The 22,058-nt window shown below is 43.2% G+C and overlaps 1 protein-coding gene across 1 annotated transcript in view; it reads left to right on the forward strand.

Moving 5' to 3' along the window:
- The window catches only part of fbxo38 (F-box protein 38), a 94,364-nt gene that overhangs the window by 30,900 nt on the left and 41,406 nt on the right, over positions 1-22,058 (forward strand). The window contains exons 9-14 of the mRNA XM_073486445.1: positions 11,532-11,702; positions 12,240-12,382; positions 18,595-18,790; positions 19,386-19,589; positions 19,721-19,876; positions 20,986-21,720. Of these exons, the coding sequence (XP_073342546.1) occupies positions 11,532-11,702; positions 12,240-12,382; positions 18,595-18,790; positions 19,386-19,589; positions 19,721-19,876; positions 20,986-21,720 (1,605 nt within the window). The remainder of the gene's footprint in view (positions 1-11,531; positions 11,703-12,239; positions 12,383-18,594; positions 18,791-19,385; positions 19,590-19,720; positions 19,877-20,985; positions 21,721-22,058) is intronic.

Below are 22,058 nucleotides of genomic sequence, written 5' to 3' on the forward strand. Positions count from 1 at the left end.
GGGCATGCTGCTGTCGAGGCTTTTTCATGCAACAACTTCCGTAGAGGAAACAAAACTGAAGGCAGTGAACCTGCTGTTTCGTCATTTAGCAATAAAAGCGCCACCTATTGGTCGATTTGCACGAAATTTAGTAGAAATGGTCATCGTGCCATGGAACACAATTGCCAAAAGTTTTGTGTTAATCGGACTGTATTTCATCAAGATACACAAGAATGTCTGTTTGACCACAATGTGCAGGAAATTGTTGTTTTATATTTTGGGCGTTCTGTGGACTAGCACATTTCTTTTAATAACTTTTTGTCAGGAGGGTCCACAGATGCTGCGTGCAAAGTTTGGTGCAAATCGGAGAAATTGTCTGGGAGGAGTTCGAAAATGTAGGTTTGTGACATTTTGCGCATTTGCGAATGGAAATGTTGCGCAAAAGTGGGCGTGGCCTACATCATACAATTCAGGTGAATTCAGGGAACACGTAGATATAAGGTTTAACAATGTCCGACAAATTATATGGGAGTTATTAGTCAAAAACTGCTTTGTGTTGATAATAGCGCCACCTGTTGGTCATTTTTGGTGTGTGAGTTACAGGGGCCAGTCTATACCACCCCTATGAATTTCATATCCATAAGTGTTATGGTGTGGGCACACTGCCAAATCTAAAAAGAAACTGCCACCAGAGCGCCACCTAGTGTCAGATCGGTAACCCCTTTGTCAGCTATCCTCAGGAGGGCATTGGCAATGAGTGTACCAAGTTTTGTGTTAATCCAACCAACCAATGTCGAGATATAAAATACTTCAATTTAAATAGCGCCACCTAGTGGTCATGGGCCAAGATTTTGCACAGAGCCTTAGGGGCTCATGGGGAAGTACTATCCTGAGTTTCACGTCATTTGGACGCACCAATGTGGAGATATGCAACACTTCCTGTTGTTACCCGATTCCACAGGAAGTTGTTATTTAATAACTTGAGTATTGTTTGGAATAGCAAAATTCTTTTAATAACTTTTTGTCAGAAGGGTCCACAGATGCTGTGTACAAAGTTTCGTGCAAATCGGTGAAATTGCCTGGGAGGAGTTCGAAAAAGTAGGTTTGCGACATTTTGCGAGCTAGCGAAAAAAAACGGTAGGCGGAAATGGGCGTGGCCTATATCAAAAGATTCAGCACAATTCACTGAACGTGTGGATGTAAGGTTTTTGAATGTGGGACAAAGTATGTGGGAGTTATTAGCCAAAACGCACTTTCCTTAATAATAGCGCCGCCTAGTGGTGGAAATTCACATCGACAACAGATTATAAAATTTTTCGCCAGGTGTGACATATATTCCAAGTTTGGTGAGTTTTGGGGTATGTTCAGGCAGTGAAAAATGCGATCATTTTGGACGAATTAAAACAAAGAATAATAATCACTAGAAAAACAATAGGGACCTCGCAGGTTTCCCTGCTCGGGCCCTAATAATAATAATAAGAATCATTCGAAAAACAATAGGGTCCTCGCAGTTTCACTGCTCGGGCCCTAATTAAAGCTGCAAGCAGCGATGAACGGGCCCTCGCAGTCCACGCGGGTCGGGGCGTGCTGCTGTCGGGGCATGCTGCCGTCATTACATGCTGCCGTCGTTACATGCTGCTGTCGTGACATGCTGCTGTCGGGGCTTGTACTTGCAACAACTTCTATTGAGGAAATGAAAGTGAAGGCAGTGAAGCTGTCATTGCGTCATTTAGCAATAAAAGCGCCACCTATTGGTCGATTTGCACGAAATTTAGTAGAAATGCTCATCGTGCCATGGAACACAATTGCCAAAAGTTTTGTGTTCATCGGACTGTATTTCATCAAGATACACAAGAATGTCTGTTTGACCACAATGCGCAGGAAATTGTTGTTGTATATTTTGGGCGTTCTGTGGACTAGCACATTTCTTTTAATAACTTTTTGTCAGGAGGGTCCAGAGATGCTGCGTGCAAAGTTTGGTGCAAATTGGAAAAATTGCCTGGGAGCAGTTAGAAAAAGTAGGTTTGCTACATTTGGCGAATTTGCAAATGGAAATTCAGTGCGAACGTGGGCGTGGCCTACATCACACTGTTCGGCTGTATTCAGGGAACACGTAGATATAATGTTTAACAATGTGCACCATATTATGTGGGAGTAATTAGCAAAAAACATTATTTCTTGATAATAGCGCCACCTGCTGGTCATTTTTGGTGTGTGAGTTACAGGGGCCGGTCTATACCACCCCTATGAATTTCATATCCATAAGTGTTATGGTGTGGGCACAGTGGCAAATCTAAAATGAAACTGCCACCAGAGCGCCACCTAGTGTCATATCGGTAACCCCTTTGTCAGCTGTCCTCAGGAGGCCATTGGCAATCAGTGTACGAAGTTTTGTGTTAATCCGACCAACCGATGTCGAGATATAAAATACTTCAATTAAAAGAGCGCCACCTAGTGGTCATCGGCCAAAATTTAGCACAGAGCCTTAGGGCCTCATTAGGAAGTAGGATCCTGAGGTTGACATCATTTGGACAAACCAATGTGGAGATATGCAACACTTCCTGTTTGGAACGAAATCTGCAGGAAGTTGTTATTTAATAACTTGAGTATTGTTTGGCTTATCAAAATTCTTTTAATAACTTTTTGTCAGAAGGGGCCAAAGATGCTGCGTGCAAAGTTTCGTGCAAATCGGTGAAATTGCCTGGGAGGAGTTCGAAAAAGTAGGTTTTTGACATTTCGCGAGCTAGCGAAAAAAAACGCTAGGCAGAAATGGGCGTGGCCTATATCAGGAGATTCAGCATAATTCACTGAACGCGTGGATTTAAGGTTTTTGAATGTGCGACAAAGTATGTGGGAGTTATTAGCCAAAACGCACTTTCCTTAATAATAGCGCCACCTAGTGGTGAAAATTCTGAACGACAACAGATTATAAAATTTTTCGCCAGGTCTGATCTATATTCCAAGTTTGGTGACTTTTGGGGTATGTTCAGGCAGTGAAAAATGCGATCATGACGGACAAAGGAAAATAATAATAATTAAAGCTGCAAGCAGCGATGAACGGGCCCTCGCAGTCCACGCGGGTCGGGGCGTGCTGCCGTCGGGGCGTGCTCCTTACCCGGACCCAATGCCCCGTTATTGTGCGCGCATGTCTTAACTGATAGCCGTCGTTACATGCTGCTGTTGTTACATGCTGCTGTCGGGGCTTGTTCATGCAACAACTTCCGTTGAGGAATCAAAAGTGAAGGCAGTCAAGCTGTTATTTAGTCATTTAGCAATAAAAGCGCCCCCTATTGGCCGATTTGCACCAAATTTGTCAGAAATCGTCATGTGGTCATGGAACACAACTGGGAAAAGTTTTGTGTTAATCGGACTGTGTTTCATCAAGATACACAAGAATGTCTGTTTGACCACAATGTGCAGGAAATTGTTGTTTTATATTTTGGGCGTTCTGTGGACTAGCACATTTCTTTTAATAACTTTTTGTCAGGAGGGTCCACATATGCTGCGTGCAAAGTTTGGTGCAAATCGGAGAAATTGCCTGGGAGGAGTTCGAAAAAGTAGGTCTGCAATATTTGGCGAATTTGCGAATGGAAATTCAGTGCGAACGTGGGCGTGGCCTACATCACACGGTTCGGCTGTATTCAGGGAACATATAGATATAATGTTTAACAATGTGCACCATATTATGTGGGAGTAATTAGCAAAAAACGTTTTTTCTTGATAATAGCGCCACCTGCTGGTGATTTTTGGTGTGTGAGTTACAGGGGCCAGTCTGTACCACCCCTATGAATTTCATATCCATAAGTGTTATGGTGTGGGCACAGTGCCAAATATAAAATGAAACTGCCACCACAGCGCCACCTAGTGTCAGATCGGTAACCCCTTTGTCAGCTTTCCTCAGGAGGCCATTGGCAATCAGTGTACCAAGTTTTGTGTTAATCAGACCAACCAATGTCGAGATATAAAATACTTCAATTTAAATAGCGCCACCTAGTGGTCATGGGCCAAGATTTTGCACAGAGCCTTAGCGGCTCATGGGGAAGTACTATCCTGAGTTTCACGTCATTTGGACACACCAATGTGGAGATATGCAGGACTTCCTGTTGTGACCCGAATCCACAGGAAGTTGTTATTTAATAACTTGAGTATTCTTTGGCGTATCAAAATTCTTTTAATAACTTTTTGTCAGAAGGGTCCCCAGATGCTGTGTGCAAAGTTTGGTGAAAATCGGTGAAATTGCCTGGGAGGAGTTCGAAAAAGTAGGTTTGCGACATTTGGCGAGCTAGCGAAAAAAAACGGTAGGCGGAAATGGGCGTGGCCTATATCAGGAGATTCAGCACAATTCACTGAACGCGTGGATATAAGGTTTTTGAATGTGCGACAAAGTGTGTGGGAGTTATTAGCCAAAACGCACTTTCCTTGATTATAGCGCCACCTAGTGCTGAAAATTCACAATGACAACAGATTATAAAATTTTTCGCCAGGTATGACATATATTCCAAGTTTGATGAGTTTTGGGGTATGTTGAGGCAGTGAAAAATGCGATCATTTGGGAACAATAAAAATAAAAATAATAATAATAATAATAATTAAAGCTGCAAGCAGCGATGAACGGGCCCTCGCAGTCCACGCGGGTCGGGGCGTGCTGCCGTCGCGGCATGCTGCCGTCGTTACATGCTGCCGTCGTTACATGCTGCTGTCGTGACATGCTGCTGTCGGGGCTTGTACTTGCAACAACTTCCATTGAGGAAATGAAAGTGAAGGCAGTGAAGCTGTCATTTCGTCATTTAGCAATAAAAGCGCCACCTATTGGTCGATTTGCACGAAATTTTGTAGAAATGCTCATCGTGCCATGGAACACAATTGCCAAAAGTTTTGTGTTGATCGGACTGTATTTCATCAAGATACACAAGAATGTCTGTTTGACCACAATGCACAGGAAATTGTTGTTTTATATTTTGGGCGTTCTGTGGACTAGCACATTTCTTTTAATAACTTTTTGTCAGGAGGGTCCAGAGATGCTGCGTGCAAAGTTTGGTGCAAATTGGAAAAATTGCCTGGGAGGAGTTCGAAAAAGTAGGTTTGCGACATTTGGCGAATTTGCGAATGGAAATTCAGTGCAAACGTGGGCGTGGCCTACATCACACGGTTCGGCTGTATTCAGGGAACATATAGATATAATGTTTAACGATGTGCACCATATTATGTGGGAGTAATTAGCAAAAAACGTTTTTTCTTGATAATAGCGCCACCTGCTGGTGATTTTTGGTGTGTGAGTTACAGGGGCCAGTCTATACCACCCCTATGAATTTCATGTCCATAAGTGTTATGGTGTGGGCACAGTGCCAAATATAAAATGAAACTGCCACCAGAGCGCCACCTAGTGTCAGATCAGTAACCCCTTTGTCAGTTGTCCTCAGGAGGACATTGGCAATCAGTGTACCAAGTTTTGTGTTAATCCGACCGACCAATGTGGAGATATAAAATACTTCAATTTAAAGAGCGCCACCTAGTGGTCATGGGCCAAGATTTTGCACACAGCCTTAGGGGCTCATGGGGAAGTAGTGTCCTGAGTTTCATGTCATTTGGACAAACCAATGTGGAGATATGCAACACTTCCTGTTTTGACCCGAATCCACAGGAAGTTGTTATTTAATAACTTGAGTGTTCTTTGGCGTATCAAAATTGTTTTAATAACTTTTTGTCAGAAGGGTCCACAGATGCTGTGTGCAAAGTTTTGTGCAAATTGGTGAAATTGCCTGGGAGGAGTTCGAAAAAGTAGGTTTGCGACATTTTGCGAGCTAGCGGAAAAAAACGGTAGGCGGAAATGGGCGTGGCCTATATTAGGAGATTCAGCAAGATTCACTGAACGCGTGGATATAAGGTTTTTGAATGTGCGACAAAGTATATGGGAGTTATTAGCCAAAACGCACTTTCCTTGATTGTAGCGCCACCTAGTGGTGAAGATTCACAACGACATCAGATTATCAAATTTTTCGCCAAGCCTAATGACTTTGGCAAAAAAAATCGCGTTTTCATACATGTTCAGGCAGTGAAAAATGCGATCATTTGGGACGAAGGAAAACTAAAAATAATAAATAATAATAATCAATACAAAAACAATAGGGACCTCGCAGGTTCCCTGCTCGGGCCCTAATTAAAGCTGCAAGCAGCGATGAACGGGCCCTCGCAGTCCACGCGGGTCGGGGCGTGCTGCTGTCGGGGCGTGCTCCTTACCCGGACCCATTGCCCTGTTATTGTGCGCGCATGTCTTAACTGATAGCCAAAAACGGTTTTGTGTTTGATAATAGCGCCACCTGCTGGTCATTTTTGGTGTGTGAGTTACAGGGGTTGGTCTATACCACCCCTATGAATTTCATATCCATAAGTGTTATGGTGTGGGCACAGTGCCAAATCTAAAAAGAAACTGCCACCAGAGCGCCACCTAGTGTCAAATCGGTAACCCCTTTGTCAGCTATCCTCAGGAGGGCATTGGCAATGAGTGTACCAAGTTTTGTGTAAATTCGACCAACCGATGTCGAGATATAAAATACTTCAATTTAAAGAGCGCCATCTAGTGGTCATCGACCAAGATTTTGCACAGAGCCTAAGGGGCTCATGTGGAAGTAGTATCCTGAGTTTCATGTCATTTGGAAACACCAATGTGGAGATATGCAGCACTTCCTGTTGTGACCCGAATCCACAGGAAGTTGTTATTTAATAACTTGAGTATTCTTTGGCGTATCAAAATTCTTTTAATAACTTTTTGTCAGAAGGGTCCACAGATGCTGTGTGCAAAGTTTCGTGCAAATTGGTGAAATTGCCTGGGAGGAGTTCGAAAAAGTAGGTTTTCGACATTTCGCGAGCTAGCGAAAAAAAACGGTAGGCGGATATGGGCGTGGCCTATATCAGGAGATTCAGCACAATTCACTGAACGCGTGGATATAAGGTTTTTGAATGTGCGATAAAGTATGTGGGAGTTATTAGCTAAAACGCACTTTCCTTAATAATAGCGCCACCTAATGGTGAAAATTCACAACGACAACAGATTATAAAATTTTTCGCCAAGCCCAATGACTTTGCCAAAAAAAATCGCGTTTTCATACATGTTCAGGCAGTGAAAAATGCGATCATTTGGGACGAAGGAAAACTAAAAATAATAAATAATAAGAATAAGAATAAGAATCACTACAATTACAATAGGGACCTCGCAGGTTCCCTGCTCGGGCCCTAATTAAAGCTGCAAGCAGCGATGAACGGGCCCTCGCAGTCCACGCGGGTCGGGGCGTGCTGCCGTCGCGGCGTGCTGCCGTCGGGGCATGCTGCTGTCGTTACATGCTGCTGTCCGGGCATGCTGCTGTCGAAGCTTGTTCATGCAACAACTCGCGTAGAGGAAACAAAACTGAAGGCAGTGAAGCTGCTGTTTTGTCATTTAGCAATAAAAGCGCCACCTATTGGTCGATTTGCACGAAATTTTGTAGAAATGCTCATCGTGTCATGGAACACAATTGCCAAAAGTTTTGTGTTAATCGGACTGTATTTCATCAAGATACACAAGAATGTCTGTTTGACCACAATGTGCAGGAAATTGTTGTTTTATATTTTGGCCGTTCTGTGGACTAGCACATTTCTTTTAATAACTTTTTGTCAGGACGGTCCACAGATGCTGCGTGCAAAGTTTGGTGCAAATCGGAGAAATTGCCTGGGAGGAGTTCGAAAAAGTAGGTTTGCGACATTTGGCGAATTTGCGAATGGAAATTCAGTGCGAACGTGGGCGTGGCCTACATCACACGGTTCGGCTGTATTCAGGGAACATATAGATATAATGTTTAACAATGTGCACCATATTATGTGGGAGTAATTAGCAAAAAACATTTTTTCTTGATAATAGCGCCACCTGCTGGTCATTTTTGGTGTGTGAGTTACAGGGGCTGGTCTATACCACCCCTATGAATTTCATATCCATAAGTGTTATGGTGTGGGCACAGTGCCAAATCTAAAAAGAAACTGCCACCAGAGCGCCACCTAGTGTCAGATCGGTAACCCCTTTGTCAGCTGTCCTCAGGAGGGCAGTGGCAATGAGTGTACCAAGTTTTGTGTTCATCCGACCCACCAATGTGGAGATATAAAATACTTCAATTTAAAGAGCGCCACCTATTGGTCATCCACCAAAATTTAGCACAGAGCCTTATGGGCTCATGGGGAAGTAGTATCCTGAGTTTCATGTCATTTGGACACACCAATGTGGAGATATGCAACACTTCCTGTTGTGACCCGAATCCACAGGAAGTTGTTATTTAATAACTTGAGTATTCTTTGGCGTATCAAAATTCTTTTAATAACTTTTTGTCAGAAGGGTCCACAGATGCTGTGTGCAAAGTTTCGTGCAAATTGGTGAAATAGCCTGGGAGGAGTTCGAAAAAGTAGGTTTTCCACATTTCGCGAGCTAGCGAAAAAAAACGGTCGGCGGAAATGGGCGTGGCCTATATCAGGAGATTCAGCACAATTCACTGAACACGTGGATGTAAGGTTTTTGAATGTGCGACAAAGTATGTGGGACTTATTAGCCAAAACGCACTTTCCTTGATTATAGCGCCACCTAGTGGTGGAAATTCACCAGAGCAACAGATTATAAAATTTTTCGCCAAGCCTAATGACTTTGCCAAATAAAATCGCGTTTTCATTCACATTCAGGCAGTGAAAAATGCAATCATTTGGGACAAAGAAAAATAAAAAAAATAATAATAATAATCATTCGAAAAACAATAGGGACCTCGCAGGTTCCCTGCTCGGGCCCTAATAATAAGAATCATTCGAAAAACAATAGGGACCTCGCAGGTTTCCTGCTCGGGCCCTAATAATAATAATAATCACTACAAAAACAATAGGGACCTCGCAGGTTTCCCTGCTCGGGCCCTAACTACAAAAACATTAAAGCTGCAAGCAGCGATGAACGGGCCCTCGCAGTCCACGCGTGTCGGGGCGTACTGCTGTCGCGGCATGCTGCCGTCGTTACGTGCTGCTGTCGGGGCTTGTTCATGCAACAACTTCCGTTGAGGAATCAAAAGTGAAGGCAGTCAAGCTGTTATTTAGTCATTTAGCAATAAAAGCGCCCCCTATTGGCCGATTTGCACCAAATTTGTCAGAAATCGTCATGTGGCCATGGAACACAACTGGGAAAAGTTTTGTGTTAATCGGACTGTATTTCATCAAGATACACAAGAATGTCTGTTTGACCACAATGTGCAGGAAATTGTTGTTTTATATTTTGGGCGTTCTGTGGACTAGCACATTTCTTTTAATAACTTTTTGTCAGGAGGGTCCACAGATGCTGCGTGCAAAGTTTGGTGCAAATCGGAGAAATTGTCTGGGAGGAGTTCGAAAATGTAGGTTTGTGACATTTTGCGCATTTGCGAATGGAAATTTAGCGCGAAAGTGGGCATGGCCTACATCACACAATTCAGCTGAATGCAGGGATGTGTTGATAACAGCACCATCGGCTGGTCATGTTTGGTGTGTGAGTTACAGGGGCCAGTCTATACCACCCCTATGAATTTCATATCCATAAGTGTTATGGTGTGGGCACATTGCCAAATCTTAAATTAGACTGCCACCAGAGCGCCACCTAATGTCAGATCGGTAACACCTTTGTCACCAATCCTCAGGATGGCATTGGCAATGAGTGTACCAAGTTTTGTGTTAATCCGACCAACCGATGTGGAGATATAAAATAGTTCAATTTAAAGAGCGCCACCTCGTGGTCATCGGCCAAAATTTTGCACAGAGCCGAAGGGGCTCATGTGGAAGTAGTATCCTGAGTTTTATGTCATTTGGACACACCATTGTGGAGATATGTAACACTTCCTGTTTTGACCCTAATCTACAGGAAGTTGTTATTTAATAACTTGAGTATTCTTCGGAATATCAAAAATCTTTTAATAACTTTTTGTCAGGAGGGTCCACAGATGCTGTGTGCAAAGTTTGGTGCAAATCGGTGAAATTGCCTGGGAGGAGTTCGAAAAAGTAGGTTTGCGACATTTTGCGAATTTGCGGGTAAAAAAGTTAGGCGAAAATGTGGCCTACATCAGAAGATTCAACACAATTCACTGAACACGTGGATATAAGGTTTTTGAATGTGCGACAAAGTATATGGGAGTTATAAGCCAAAACGCACTTTCCCTGATTATAGCGCCACCTAGTGGTGGACGTTCACTACGACCATAGATTATAAAATTTTTCGCCAAGCCTAATGTGTTTGCCAAATAAAATCATGTTTTCATACATGTTCAGGCAGTGAAAAAAGAAAATAATAATCATTCGAAAAACAATAGGGTCCTTGCAGGTTCCCTGCTCGGGCCCTAATAATCATTCGAAAAAACAATAGGGTCCTTGCAGGTTCCCTGCTCGGGCCCTAATAATAATCAATACAAAAACAATAGGGTCCTTGCAGGTTTCCTGCTCTGGCCCTAAAAATCACTACAAAAACAATAGGGTCCTTGCAGATTCCCTGCTCGGGCCCTAATTAAAAAGAGTATACACATGAAAGCCATACAAATTATGAGAAATTATAAAAAGTATAAGACACTACATAAAAGCCAGAGTAAATAGAAAGGTTTTTAATTTACGTTTAAAAGTATCAATATTTCCAGCTCCTCTCAGATCCTCTGGCAGGCTGTTCCAACGGCTCGAAGTGTGACGGCTGAAAGCAGCATCACCAAATGTTTTTGTTCTGCTTTGTGGAACCGCTAAAAGAGAAGAGCCGGAGGATCTAAGGGGCCTTCCTGGCTCATAAATTAAAAGCATTTGTGTTTTGTAGTCTGGTAGAAGGCCACGTAGTGCCTTTATAAACTGATAAAATAATTTTAAAATCGATACAAAAACTAACAGGCAACCAGTGTAAAGACTTTAACGTAGGCATAATGTGCGCTCTTCTTCTGGTCTTAGTCAGCACTCTTGCCGCAGAGTTTTAAATTTATTGCAGCTGATTTATTGTATTCTTTGCTCGACCAGAAAGGAGAGCGTTACTGTAGTATAGTCTGCTAGTTATAAAAGTGTGCATTAGTCTCTCTGTGTTGCTCAGAGAGAGTAAAGGCCTCACTTTGGAAATGTTTTTTAAATGATAAAATGCTGTTTTTGTGACATAGCGTAAATGTGAGTCAAAGATCATCAAGATTAAGATCATCATCAATTTCTGGCTTCTTGGCTTGGGTTGATGCCTAGTTCATTTAGTTTGGAGGCAGTTTCTCTCTAATAGGATAAAATGATGATGTGATGACATTTTATATCCAAAAGGTCAACTTCACTGTGACATAATATTGCCATTGACTGCCAAAAAATTTGCTGAAATTATGATGAGGGGGAGAGAGTTCCCCAGTTGGATTAAATCAACATCTCAAACAGACCATCAGAATGCTCCTGCTCCAGCTCGCAGATTAACTCATTAGGCAGTCTTTTCAGGTTTAAGACACCGTAAATGACTGAACTCACCTCTCAGCGTTTTTCCAACACTGCAACCAAAAGTGCAATGTGTCTGTGTGTCTGTGTGAATACAGGTAAAATGAGTCATTCGGAGCTGGTGAAGTATGGTCTGGCTGATGTTATAGAGAACCCAGGCATCATCACTGATATTGGCATAAAGGTGGTGAACGAGGTGTTCTCTAATATTAAATACCTCCTCATCTACAACTGTCCTCACCTGCATAACCCTCACCACTGGATCACAGGTAACACACTCTTGACTCTCCTCACCACTGCTTAAAGCTGCTGTAAGTAATATTTCTTACTAAAATAGGTGTTAGTTCTTTATTCCTACAGTAATCACTGTTATAGAGTGTTTGGGCAGTATGTCTCTCCTCCCCCTGCTCCTACAGTAACAGGGAAAACACATTTTCTAGTATCCCTGCCCACTTCATCCAATCATGACAGAGAACTCCATAAAGAAGTGGTCCTGTCTGCTTGTTAAAGCACAGAGAGTAGGATCCTCTTGATTGTTGCTATGTCTGGCGATTACCGCACAGCGTTCATGTGGTGACATAGAGAGCAGGAGGAGATTGCTAACTGTAAAACGGACAGGAAGTTAGCTAAAACTTCAACACTTAGAGCTGCTTTAACTATAGTAGCATGTGGCCCAAATATTAATGTCTTTGTGTTTGTGGTGAGCTCAGTCTCACTGGTGCTGTCTTTCATCAGTCACTGAGAGGTGAAGTGATTTACAGTAGTGTACCATGTAGTTGTTATGTTCTGCCTGTTTCTGTCCTCAGATCAATCCAGATGGAGCCGTCTTGTTGATCTCACTCTGGTTCGCTGTCATGCTATCAAACTGGAATCCTTTTCCCAGTTCATAGAGTTACTGCCCAGTCTGGAGTTCATCTGTCTGGACCAGATGTTCAGAGAACCACCGAAGGTATACAGTATATATATTAAGTGTGGTCAGTGTGCGAAATACCCATCAATAATCGGGGGGGTCCCCATCTCCCGATTGTTGTGCAATACCGATCTAAATTTTCTCAATATGCAGTAGGCCTATAACATTACAATATTTCATGGATGCAAGCCAAGACAATCATTCTATAGCCTACATGTCAACACACACACACACACACTTAACAATTTTTGACAATCCGATATGCTATAGTATTCGTAAAGCAACACTGACATCGGAGGTTGCATTGGCTAAAGTTGTTTGGATGCACGTTGTTTTATAACAAGGAGAGGCAAAGTTGTGCTTTACAATGCAGTAATGCAATAATTGGCACCAATCTGGCGCGCTTACAAGAGCAATCAACTGAATAAATGCCAGGCATAGCCTATCGGAGACTGGCACGCAATCAGTGCACTTGCAAATGAGAGCCTGCAGTATGACCGATCGTGTGACATTATTTAACCATCCATCTACAGCAAATACGACCAGACAGATACATCACTGAACACATACACAAAGCACATTCGCCTAACCGTGCAAACAGGCCATCTCTCAAATTGAAGAAAGCACCAGGCGGATGCTGACAGACAGCCTACAACAAGCCAAACATCATCACGGCGGGTGCTCTCTCTAAGACCACAACCAACCACAAGGCCTACATAACTTGCGGTCTTTCCATTCGCCCACCTGCTTCGTTGTCCAACCAGCCCGCAAGTCACTTGTGCTAGCAGCAGTAGCAGCTAACGTTACCTCAGCACCTGCCGCGTCTTCGGAGCACTCGGCCTCAACTTTACGTTGTTCTTCTGGGGAGTCACTGGGTGGGAGAGGATCCTCTGTTCTGGTAGCGAGTGGGCCCACTGTGCTACCTGCACCAGCATCGTCTTTCGGTGCCTCTTCATCTCTGAGTGCCGCCTTTTTGGATGTGAACCCAAAGTGTGTGGGTGATACACTCTGGTTTAGCTTTCACTTGCTAGCCATTTTTAGTATGACTTCTCAATGTTGTCTTTCTTTCGTTTGGCGCACATGGCTAATTTGCATATGTGCACAGGAAGGCTGGCTCCGCTTGGCAACAAATAGAACATATTTGTGAATAAATGTTTTGGATTCTGAATACTGGACATGGTGAGCTTAAACACATTTTAGTGACCATTAGTGACAGTAAAAATGTTTTTTTTTATTTTTTTGACAAAATTTGAGACCCCCTTAAAATGTTGCTTTTGAGGCTTTCAGGGGGTCTCATGGGTTAATCGGGGGGGTCGAGCCCCCCCGGACCTCCCCATATTTCGCACACTGAGTGTGGTGTTACTCATGTGGAGCACATGGTCAATCCATCTCAGCTAGTGTTTGATGATGGTGCCTTTGATGGCCTGGCTTGAGCTTTCTTAAGGACTGCAAGGTTGGTAGCATAGTCCTATTTGATATCCATGATTGAATGAAGCTTCCACTGGTAGAAGCGCTCATGTTTCTTATGACTGCATTTACATAGCTCTTCTAGTCTTACCCACCACTCAAAGTGCTTTAAAACACAAGTCGCCATTCATAAACTGTTTGCAAAGGCTACCATGCAAGGTGCCACCTGATCATCAGAGATCAATAACCAATCATACACACACAAACACACAGATGGAACAGCCATGGGGAGCAATTGGGTTTCAGTATCTTGCCCAGGGACACTTCCACATGTAGACTGAAGGGCCTGGGGATCAAATGACCAACCCTCCGCTCTAACTTATGAGCCACAGCTGTCCCAACAACAGTACAGGGTTCATGTTTTGGAGAAGTAAAGTTGAATCAACGTTAGCGTGATACACCATTAGTCAGGGTTTGTGTTGTGACATGGTGGGATAGTCTACAAAAAAATGCTTTGACGCTTATAATCCACCCTGTGACTCAGGCCACGATTTTATGGGACAACTTGGAGGCAATTGAGCAGGATTCTGGCAAAGATTTTTCCTGTGATCGAAAGCAGGGATATGCCACAATAACTACAATAATAGTTAACACAGATATTGCAATCTCCTTATTTAAAGATGTTGTGGGTGATTTTCAATTCCTCACTCTGTTGATGACTTTGCTGAATTCCTAAGCTGATAGTAGGGCTGACATCCAAGGTTGTGGAAGATGTTGGGGCACAAATCTTAAGCAACGGTGGAATTCCTGTTTAGCGTCCTGAAGTGTTTTTTTTTTTTAAGTGCTACAAGATGTTCTGGCTGTCTGTGAGGATCCTGACATTGTCAGAAGTGCTCACTGTTCCTGTTGAAAAGCATGTTGAGCACCTTAGTTCCTGCATAGAAGTTTCATAGTTCTTTGGCAGCTGTTTGGGATCTCTCTGATTTGAGTTTGATAACTCTGCTTGAGCTCTTGAAAGCATTTGATGATGGGTGTAGTGGTCATGCACAAGTGATAGATGAGCCTCTTATGTGCTACTGATGAGTTGTAAGATTTCTTTGTTATTCTCTATGTGGTTTTGAAGGTGTTTGGAAGCCTGAAAGTCTTTGTTTCCTGATCACATTTTCCCATTAATGGCTGTCTTTCCCAAATCTGGAATTGAAGTCATCAAGTAATAGAAGCTTGTCTCTTGTTGGTACCTTGTAGAGTGTGGTGTCCAGTTGACTGTAGAATTGGTCCTTAACAGCTTCATTGGCATCTAATGTAGTTGTGTTGGAAGAAATAAGACTGATAAAGCTGTCTTCAGAGAGTGGAATACAGAGAGTCATGAGCCTCTCATTGACAAATATTGGTGTGAGTCGATGGTCCTTCACCAGGTTTGTTTTCTGTTTCATATTTTTTTTTATTAATATGTATACAAGAAAAACAAAGGCACTTACATGGTACATTGGTGTCAGCATTAAACGTGTTTGTATACACCCTTAGATATAGAATTGTGTTATGAGAACAATCAACAGTTACAGAATTGAAACCAAATAAACTATACAATGTTTAGATACTGAGATATAATCTATATAAAATGATTAGACTGACATGACAGAAGAAATACGTAAATGATAATAAAAAAGAGAGGGGAAGAGAGAGAGGGAAAAAAAGAAAAAAAAAAAAAAGAAAGAGGGAGTGTGTGTGTGAGGGAGGGGGGTTACATCGATGCAAAAAAGTCCATAAACGGTTGCCATTTGTTATAAAATTTGCTCAAGTTCCCCCTTCTTGAATATCTGATTTTCTCGATTTTCAAAAAATACATAACCTCTGTAATCCATTGTGTACTGGAGGGAGCAGTTGTGGATTTCCAATTCAGAAGGAGGTGGCGTTTAGCAATGAGTGAGGTGAAGGCTACTACTTCCAATTCTTTAGTAGAATATAGGGTATAGTCATCCGGAAGACCAAAAATGCCAATGTGTGGCGAAATGTGAATAGTTCTTGAAAATATCTTAGACATGGTGTTGAAATAAATTTGCCAAAAGTTCGACAGAGCTGGGCAAGAGAAAAACATATGCGTAAGATTGCAAGGTGTGCCACCACATCTGTCACAGACATCTACCACATCTGGGAAAATCTGTGCCAGCCTAGTCTTCGAATAATGGCATCTAAATACAACTTTAAACTGTATGAGGGTCAGGCGGGCACAAATAGAGATTTTGTGAATGACCTTCAGTGCAGATTCCCACCAGTCCCCGTCAAAGACCAACCCCAACTCACGCTCCCAAGTCTCCCTTGTTTTGATGGGTAAATGGTCATCATAGGATTGGATAGAGCTGTAAACCTTTGAGATTAAAGACCTTTGTAAGGGATTAAATTGTAAGAGTTCACCCCATGGCTGTTTAGGTGGGAGGTGAGGGAAGTTGGTAATTAAGGATTTTGCACAATTCCTCACCTGGAAATATCTAAAGAGATGGGAGGGTGGAAGACTGAATTCAGTAACTAAATCTGCAAAAGAACAAAAAATCCCCACCTTATAAAAATCCTCAAAACATTTCAGTCCCTTATCATGCCATAAGGAGAAAGTGGGATCAGTAAATGTGGGTTTAAACACAGGGTTTCTTAACAATGGGGTTAGAGCTGTAGGGGCAATAAATTTAAACTGTTTCCTAAACTGAAACCATATCTTGAGTGTGGCGTTAACCACTGGGTTGCAGGTAAGGCCAGAGGGGTTAGCTGCCATCGGGCCGGTCAATAAAGCAGAGAGAGAGACTGGGGAGCATGACTGTGCTTCCAGCTGATACCAGGGCACATCAATTGACTTGGACCAGAGTATAATTTTAGTTATGTTCACGGCCCAGTAGTAGAATTGAAAATTTGGTAAAGAGAGACCGCCGTAGAACTTACAATTCTGAAGTATTTTTTGTTTAACTCTAGGTGTTTTGCCATTCCACAAAAAATGACTAATGATTGAATCTACCGTTTTAAAAAAACTTTTTGGCAAAAATATAGGTAAACATTGAAAAAGAAATAAAAATTTTGGCAGGACACTCATCTTGACAGTATTTATTCTCCCAATCAAGGAGAGAGGGAGGGAACCCCATTCTTGAAAATCTGTCTTGATCTTGGCTAAGAGGGGAGAGAAATTTTCAGAATAGAGAGCTTGGAAGGACCTGGCTATGTTAACCCCAAGGTACCTAAATCCCGAAGTACCCAATTAGATCTCGCCTCCAGATCTTCACATCTGCTGTCGAGAGTAACAAGTTGGGCCGAAAGTTTGTCCACTTTACTTTGAAGTGAAACCACATCGTCAGTGCATGTCGACAGCGAGCCCTCCATGTCCGTCACAGTTACCTTTAGCACATCCACCTCCGTCCGGATAGCCGCTATGTTAGCATTTAGCTCCATTTTCACACTCTGTAGCTCGGACTTTATCTGAGTGAAGTTATTTGTCATTGCCGTCTCCAGTTCTGTCTTAAAAATGCCTACCACCTCATTTCGAAGAGCGGTGAGGAGTTCAGCCTTAAAATCCGGAGAGGCCAGGCTCGAGACGGCGGTGGTTTTCTCTGGAGTGGGGGGGTTAGCAGGCGCACCCCGCGGCGGGGTGGCCCCACCACTCCCCGGGGAGGTTGCAGCCTGGGGGGTAGGCCTCGCTTGCGTAGCCGCCGGGATGGACGTATTTTTCTTTGGAGGCATAACGGGCTGTAATAAAGTCACAACGAGCTTGCGGAGTAAAAATGTAGAAACAGAGAGTGCACAAAAGGCCCTATATGATCATTTAAAAGAGTTTCACAGGAGCTCCCGCAGACACGTCTTACTCCATTAGTCGCTAAACCGGAAGTTCCAGGTTTGTTTTCACACTGACTCCTTGGATGCAGGGTTTCCCTACCTCCTTTCCTTTCCCCCTTCCTCTTACAAAAGATGGTGTAACTTGAGCCCGATTCTTTGTTTTCTTTACCCCCCTTTAGATAGTCTAGTTCACTTGAAGTGGCAACATCAGTGTTCAGCCTTTGCAGTTTGTGAATCAAAAGATCCTTTCTTTCAGGCCTGCTGTCGTTGTCCTTGAAATCAAGCAGAGCTCTGACATTAAATGATCCAATAACCATTTTGGTGGAATGAGCAAGATGATTCCTGATTTTAAAAATTTTAATTCTTAATGTTTTCTTTTTGTTTTTTACTGCCGTGAGGGTGGCCCCAGCTAGGCACTTGAGTGCCTTCCATTGTTAAGCCTGCGTTTTCTAGGGCAGGCATGCTGCTGTAGCTCTTTACCTTACCACTTCACAAGTTTGTTTTCCTCTTTTTTATCACTTACCAAAACCAACCTGCTAATTTCATGCTCTTTAGTGTTTTTTCCCCCTAGTCCAGTTGTGAAAACAATGTTGTGAATAAGATGTTTGGTCAGTCCTCACTATGTATTCCCTTTTATTGTGGCCTATTAAAAGTGTTGTATAAACTATCATGCCCCTGCAATGTTTCAAAACTTTCTAACACAGAGAGCAGAAACTGTCTCATTCTGGTTTTAGAAAATCAACAAGATGGCTACCCATGTCATTGTCAACACTTCTGGTTTTATAGTGCCATCAAAATGGATTTATTATGAACACATGCATGATCTTTAATGAGTTTTTATCAGCAGTTCTAGTGCTGGCTTAGTATCAGCAGTACTACTTTACTGAGTCGCCAGCCCACTGTAACTGAATGAAAGCAATTGATGTTGGGAACATAAAATTTCATCACCAACAACAACTGAACTGTTGTGTGGCTGTTACCTGTTTTGCTTAATAAAGTGCTGATGTATAGTATGCATTATGTGTCTGTGTCAGGGCTGCGCCAGAGTGGGCCTGAGTGCAGGAACTGGTATTGGTGTGTCCTCCGCACTGGTCAGCAACCAGAACTCCAACAATGACAATGACAACAACAACAACCACCACCACCACAATAATGAGGCCAATCTGCCTCCTGCTCCTCCACCTGTCAACAACAACAACCAAAGGCGGCAGCATCCACAGCAGCACAATGGCAAGTCCCACGTCTGGATTGTGACAACAGTACTGTATTTTTTTCAAAAAGAAACACACACAAATTTTGTTGGGAATGAATAGCATTGTGTACAAAGATGAAGGTAGCAAACTGTGAAGTGAGCACGACTCAGGAGCACTGAGTTATGGCAATTTAAATTTGCCATTTTACTGTTAGGACACTGCAAACTGCGCTTGCTCACAATGTATTAAATCTACTGATATTTTGGTCGCTCCGGACCTTCCACAATTCTTACAACAATGATCTTATATAGACAATGCCCTGTCCATTCACTGTGCACAGGTGTAGGTCAGTTCTGCTGTGGGAGTTTCTCTCAGTAATTATCCATGACATGTGTGTTCAGTCTGTCACATTATACCACGCAGAAAAGATAAAGGCCACTAGGCAGAAAAGAAAAAACAAACAAGTGGAAAATAAACCCAGATGCAATCACCAAAAAATCTGAAAGCAGTATTTTAAGATAATTTTATCTATCAACAGTTTTTTAAGAGCTACTGTTAACGGACAATTAAATAAATGAGACTGGACACATAACGTCCTGTGTAAATGTAAGTAGTTGTGTTTGTTTCCAAAGCACGAGCGGAAGTAAATGGGATGGACGATGAGGAGGAAGAGGAGGAAGAGGAGGAAATGATGTTGGAGGAGGAGAACATGGAGGCCGAGCCTCAGATAGAGGTGAAAGGAGCAGAAGAGGAGGTGAGAGGGGAAGAAACCAATGCATCTCCAGGACCTAGTCATCCAGCTGGAACAACCCAACCTCCTGATGAGGAGCAAGCAGGTTTGAAGCAGCTCTTTTTAATGATTAAAACAGGTTAAAGCAAGAGTTTTCCCAACTGTTTTAGAGCTCCTGTTCTCCATTTCTTTCTTATTAAGTTTTGTTGTTTACTGATAAATCCTTCCCACCTGCAGGTCCCAGTGGTCTAGTCCAGCAGTGTAGACCAGCTGGTGTCACTGTTCCCAAGCCCCCACTGGTCATCTCAGACTCTGACAGTGAGGAAGAGGAAGGCCTTGTTTCAAGGTTGATGCCAGCTTCCTGTTTGCAGCAGCCAGCTTCCTGTCCAGAAGGTCTCAACATGACACAGGCTGTGTCTCAATTCAGGGGCTGCATCCTTCGAATGGCACATTTGAAGGCCAATTACGTCACAACGATGCGCGAAGGCTCTCCCAATTCGAAGGCTCTCCCAATTCGAAGGCTCCTTCAAATGCACCCCACAAATGCGGCCTTCTTCTCCCTCTTTTTGGAGGACGCACCGCTACTATCCTTCGCGGCCTCCCATATCCAAAGATCCTTTGCGCGCCCGAAACAGAAGAAAGAAAGAAGGGAAATGGCGACATCAAGTGGTGTAGATCGTCACTTTCGCGAGCCTGGGTTGCAGAAATCGTGACGTAAGGGTAAGGGGTGGGAACATCTGGTGACGCAACCAGGAAATGCTCTGAAGGCTAGACCATCCCATTTAACAACGGTGGACGCGGCTTTCGAAGGATGCAGCCCCTTTATTGAGACACAACTACAGAACACACACACCCAGCCATCACAACGGTGTGGCATATATTTGTGTGCACACGCACACACACACACACACACACACACACACATACACAAACATTTCATATACAGTCATGGTCACAAGTTAACATACACTTGTAAAGAAAATGTATATCATGACAGTCTTCACTTCCAATGATTTCTGCTACATTTTTCTGTGATGGAATGAGTGGAACACATACTACTGTGTCACAAAAAACATTCATGAAGTTACCTTCAAATCTGAATTTATTATAGGTCTTCTGAAAACGTGACCAAATCTGCTGGATCTAACTATAATAAATTCATTATTGAACCAAGCTTCATGAATGTGTTTTGTGACAAAGTAGTATGTGTTCCACTCATTCCATCACAGAAAAATGAGAGCTGTAGAAATCATTGGAAGTGAAGACTGTCATGATATACATTTTCTTTACAACTGTATGTAAACTTTTGACCGTGACTGTACATTCATACATCTCATGGATCATATCTCACACACAATAACCAAGCTGGAATGAATGAAAGTGAATAGTGGTTGTGAGTAGTAGTAATAGTGTTCTCACAAGTGTGTGTGTGTGTGTGTGTGTGTGCGTGTGTGTGCGTGTGCGTGCGTGCGTGTGCGTGCTTTGTGTTGTTCGGTTTCCAGGTAAAGGAAAGACTCCTCTGCGACGGAACAACAATGTGGCTGTATCAGTGCTGGCCTCAGCACATCAGACAAAGGCTCAGGTGTTGGAAAGCAGCTGTGAGAAGAGCTGTCAGGTGACGAGTGAACAGATCAAGGCAGACATGAAGGCTGCTACTGAGAACAGCAAGAGGAGTAGCAGTAATGGTATTACTCCTGAGGCTGGGGCGACCAATGCAAGGCCTGTGGCTGACAGAGGGACATTACGGGGCGCTGGGAGTGCTGGGGTCGCAGCAAGGAGTGGAGTGCAGCCAGTGACTGGATCTGTGGGTAGGGTAGGACCTGGGGTAGCTACATCCAGACAAGGTGGTGGATGTGGGAGGGTGCTGGCAGGGACCACCCACAGAGGAACCACAACCACTGACAGAGCTACAGGAACTGGCAGGACTCTTGATGGCACAGAGGCCCCGTCTGGGGTACACACTGGAGACAGTTGCACAAGGGAGGCTGGGGTGAGGCAGTGCACAAGTGCTGCCGGTGTGTACAGTCTGAACCCTACAGATGCTTCTGTAAACCATGCCTCCAGGAGACCAGCACTGCTGGCTGGACAGGGACAGAGACAGCAAGTCCCTGCTGGATCTGCTGCTGCTGGTTCAAGTTCACAGCAGGGTCAGGCTAGAGACAAGGACTTTGTTCCAAGACGACCTTTGACTCGATCTTGTACCCGTATGTCTTCTGCGTCCCTGGTACCTGAGACAGGTAAGACTGAAGTTACAAACGGAACACATTTAATATGTATCCACTAACCTTCACTTTAGAGGAGTGTAACTCTAATGCTGTGTTTTTGTTTAGTTGCAAAGGCTTGGACCCCTGGTTTTCATGTTAGTGCACATCAAGTGAAGCAATAATTATGAATCGATACCTGTTCATGCATTTTTTTTTTGTAATTGGGTGTACAGATCTGACATAACAGCAACTACATGTACACATACTTACACCACATCTGAGTGACTCAAGACGGACAAGTTAGAATTATCAATGAAGCTGTCGATTATTCATTTTTGCACTGTACTTTTATTGAAAGAAACTGCTGAACA

The sequence above is a fragment of the Pagrus major genome, chromosome 18 (genome assembly GCF_040436345.1).
Source record: "Pagrus major chromosome 18, Pma_NU_1.0".
NCBI classification, from domain to species: domain Eukaryota; kingdom Metazoa; phylum Chordata; class Actinopteri; order Spariformes; family Sparidae; genus Pagrus; species Pagrus major.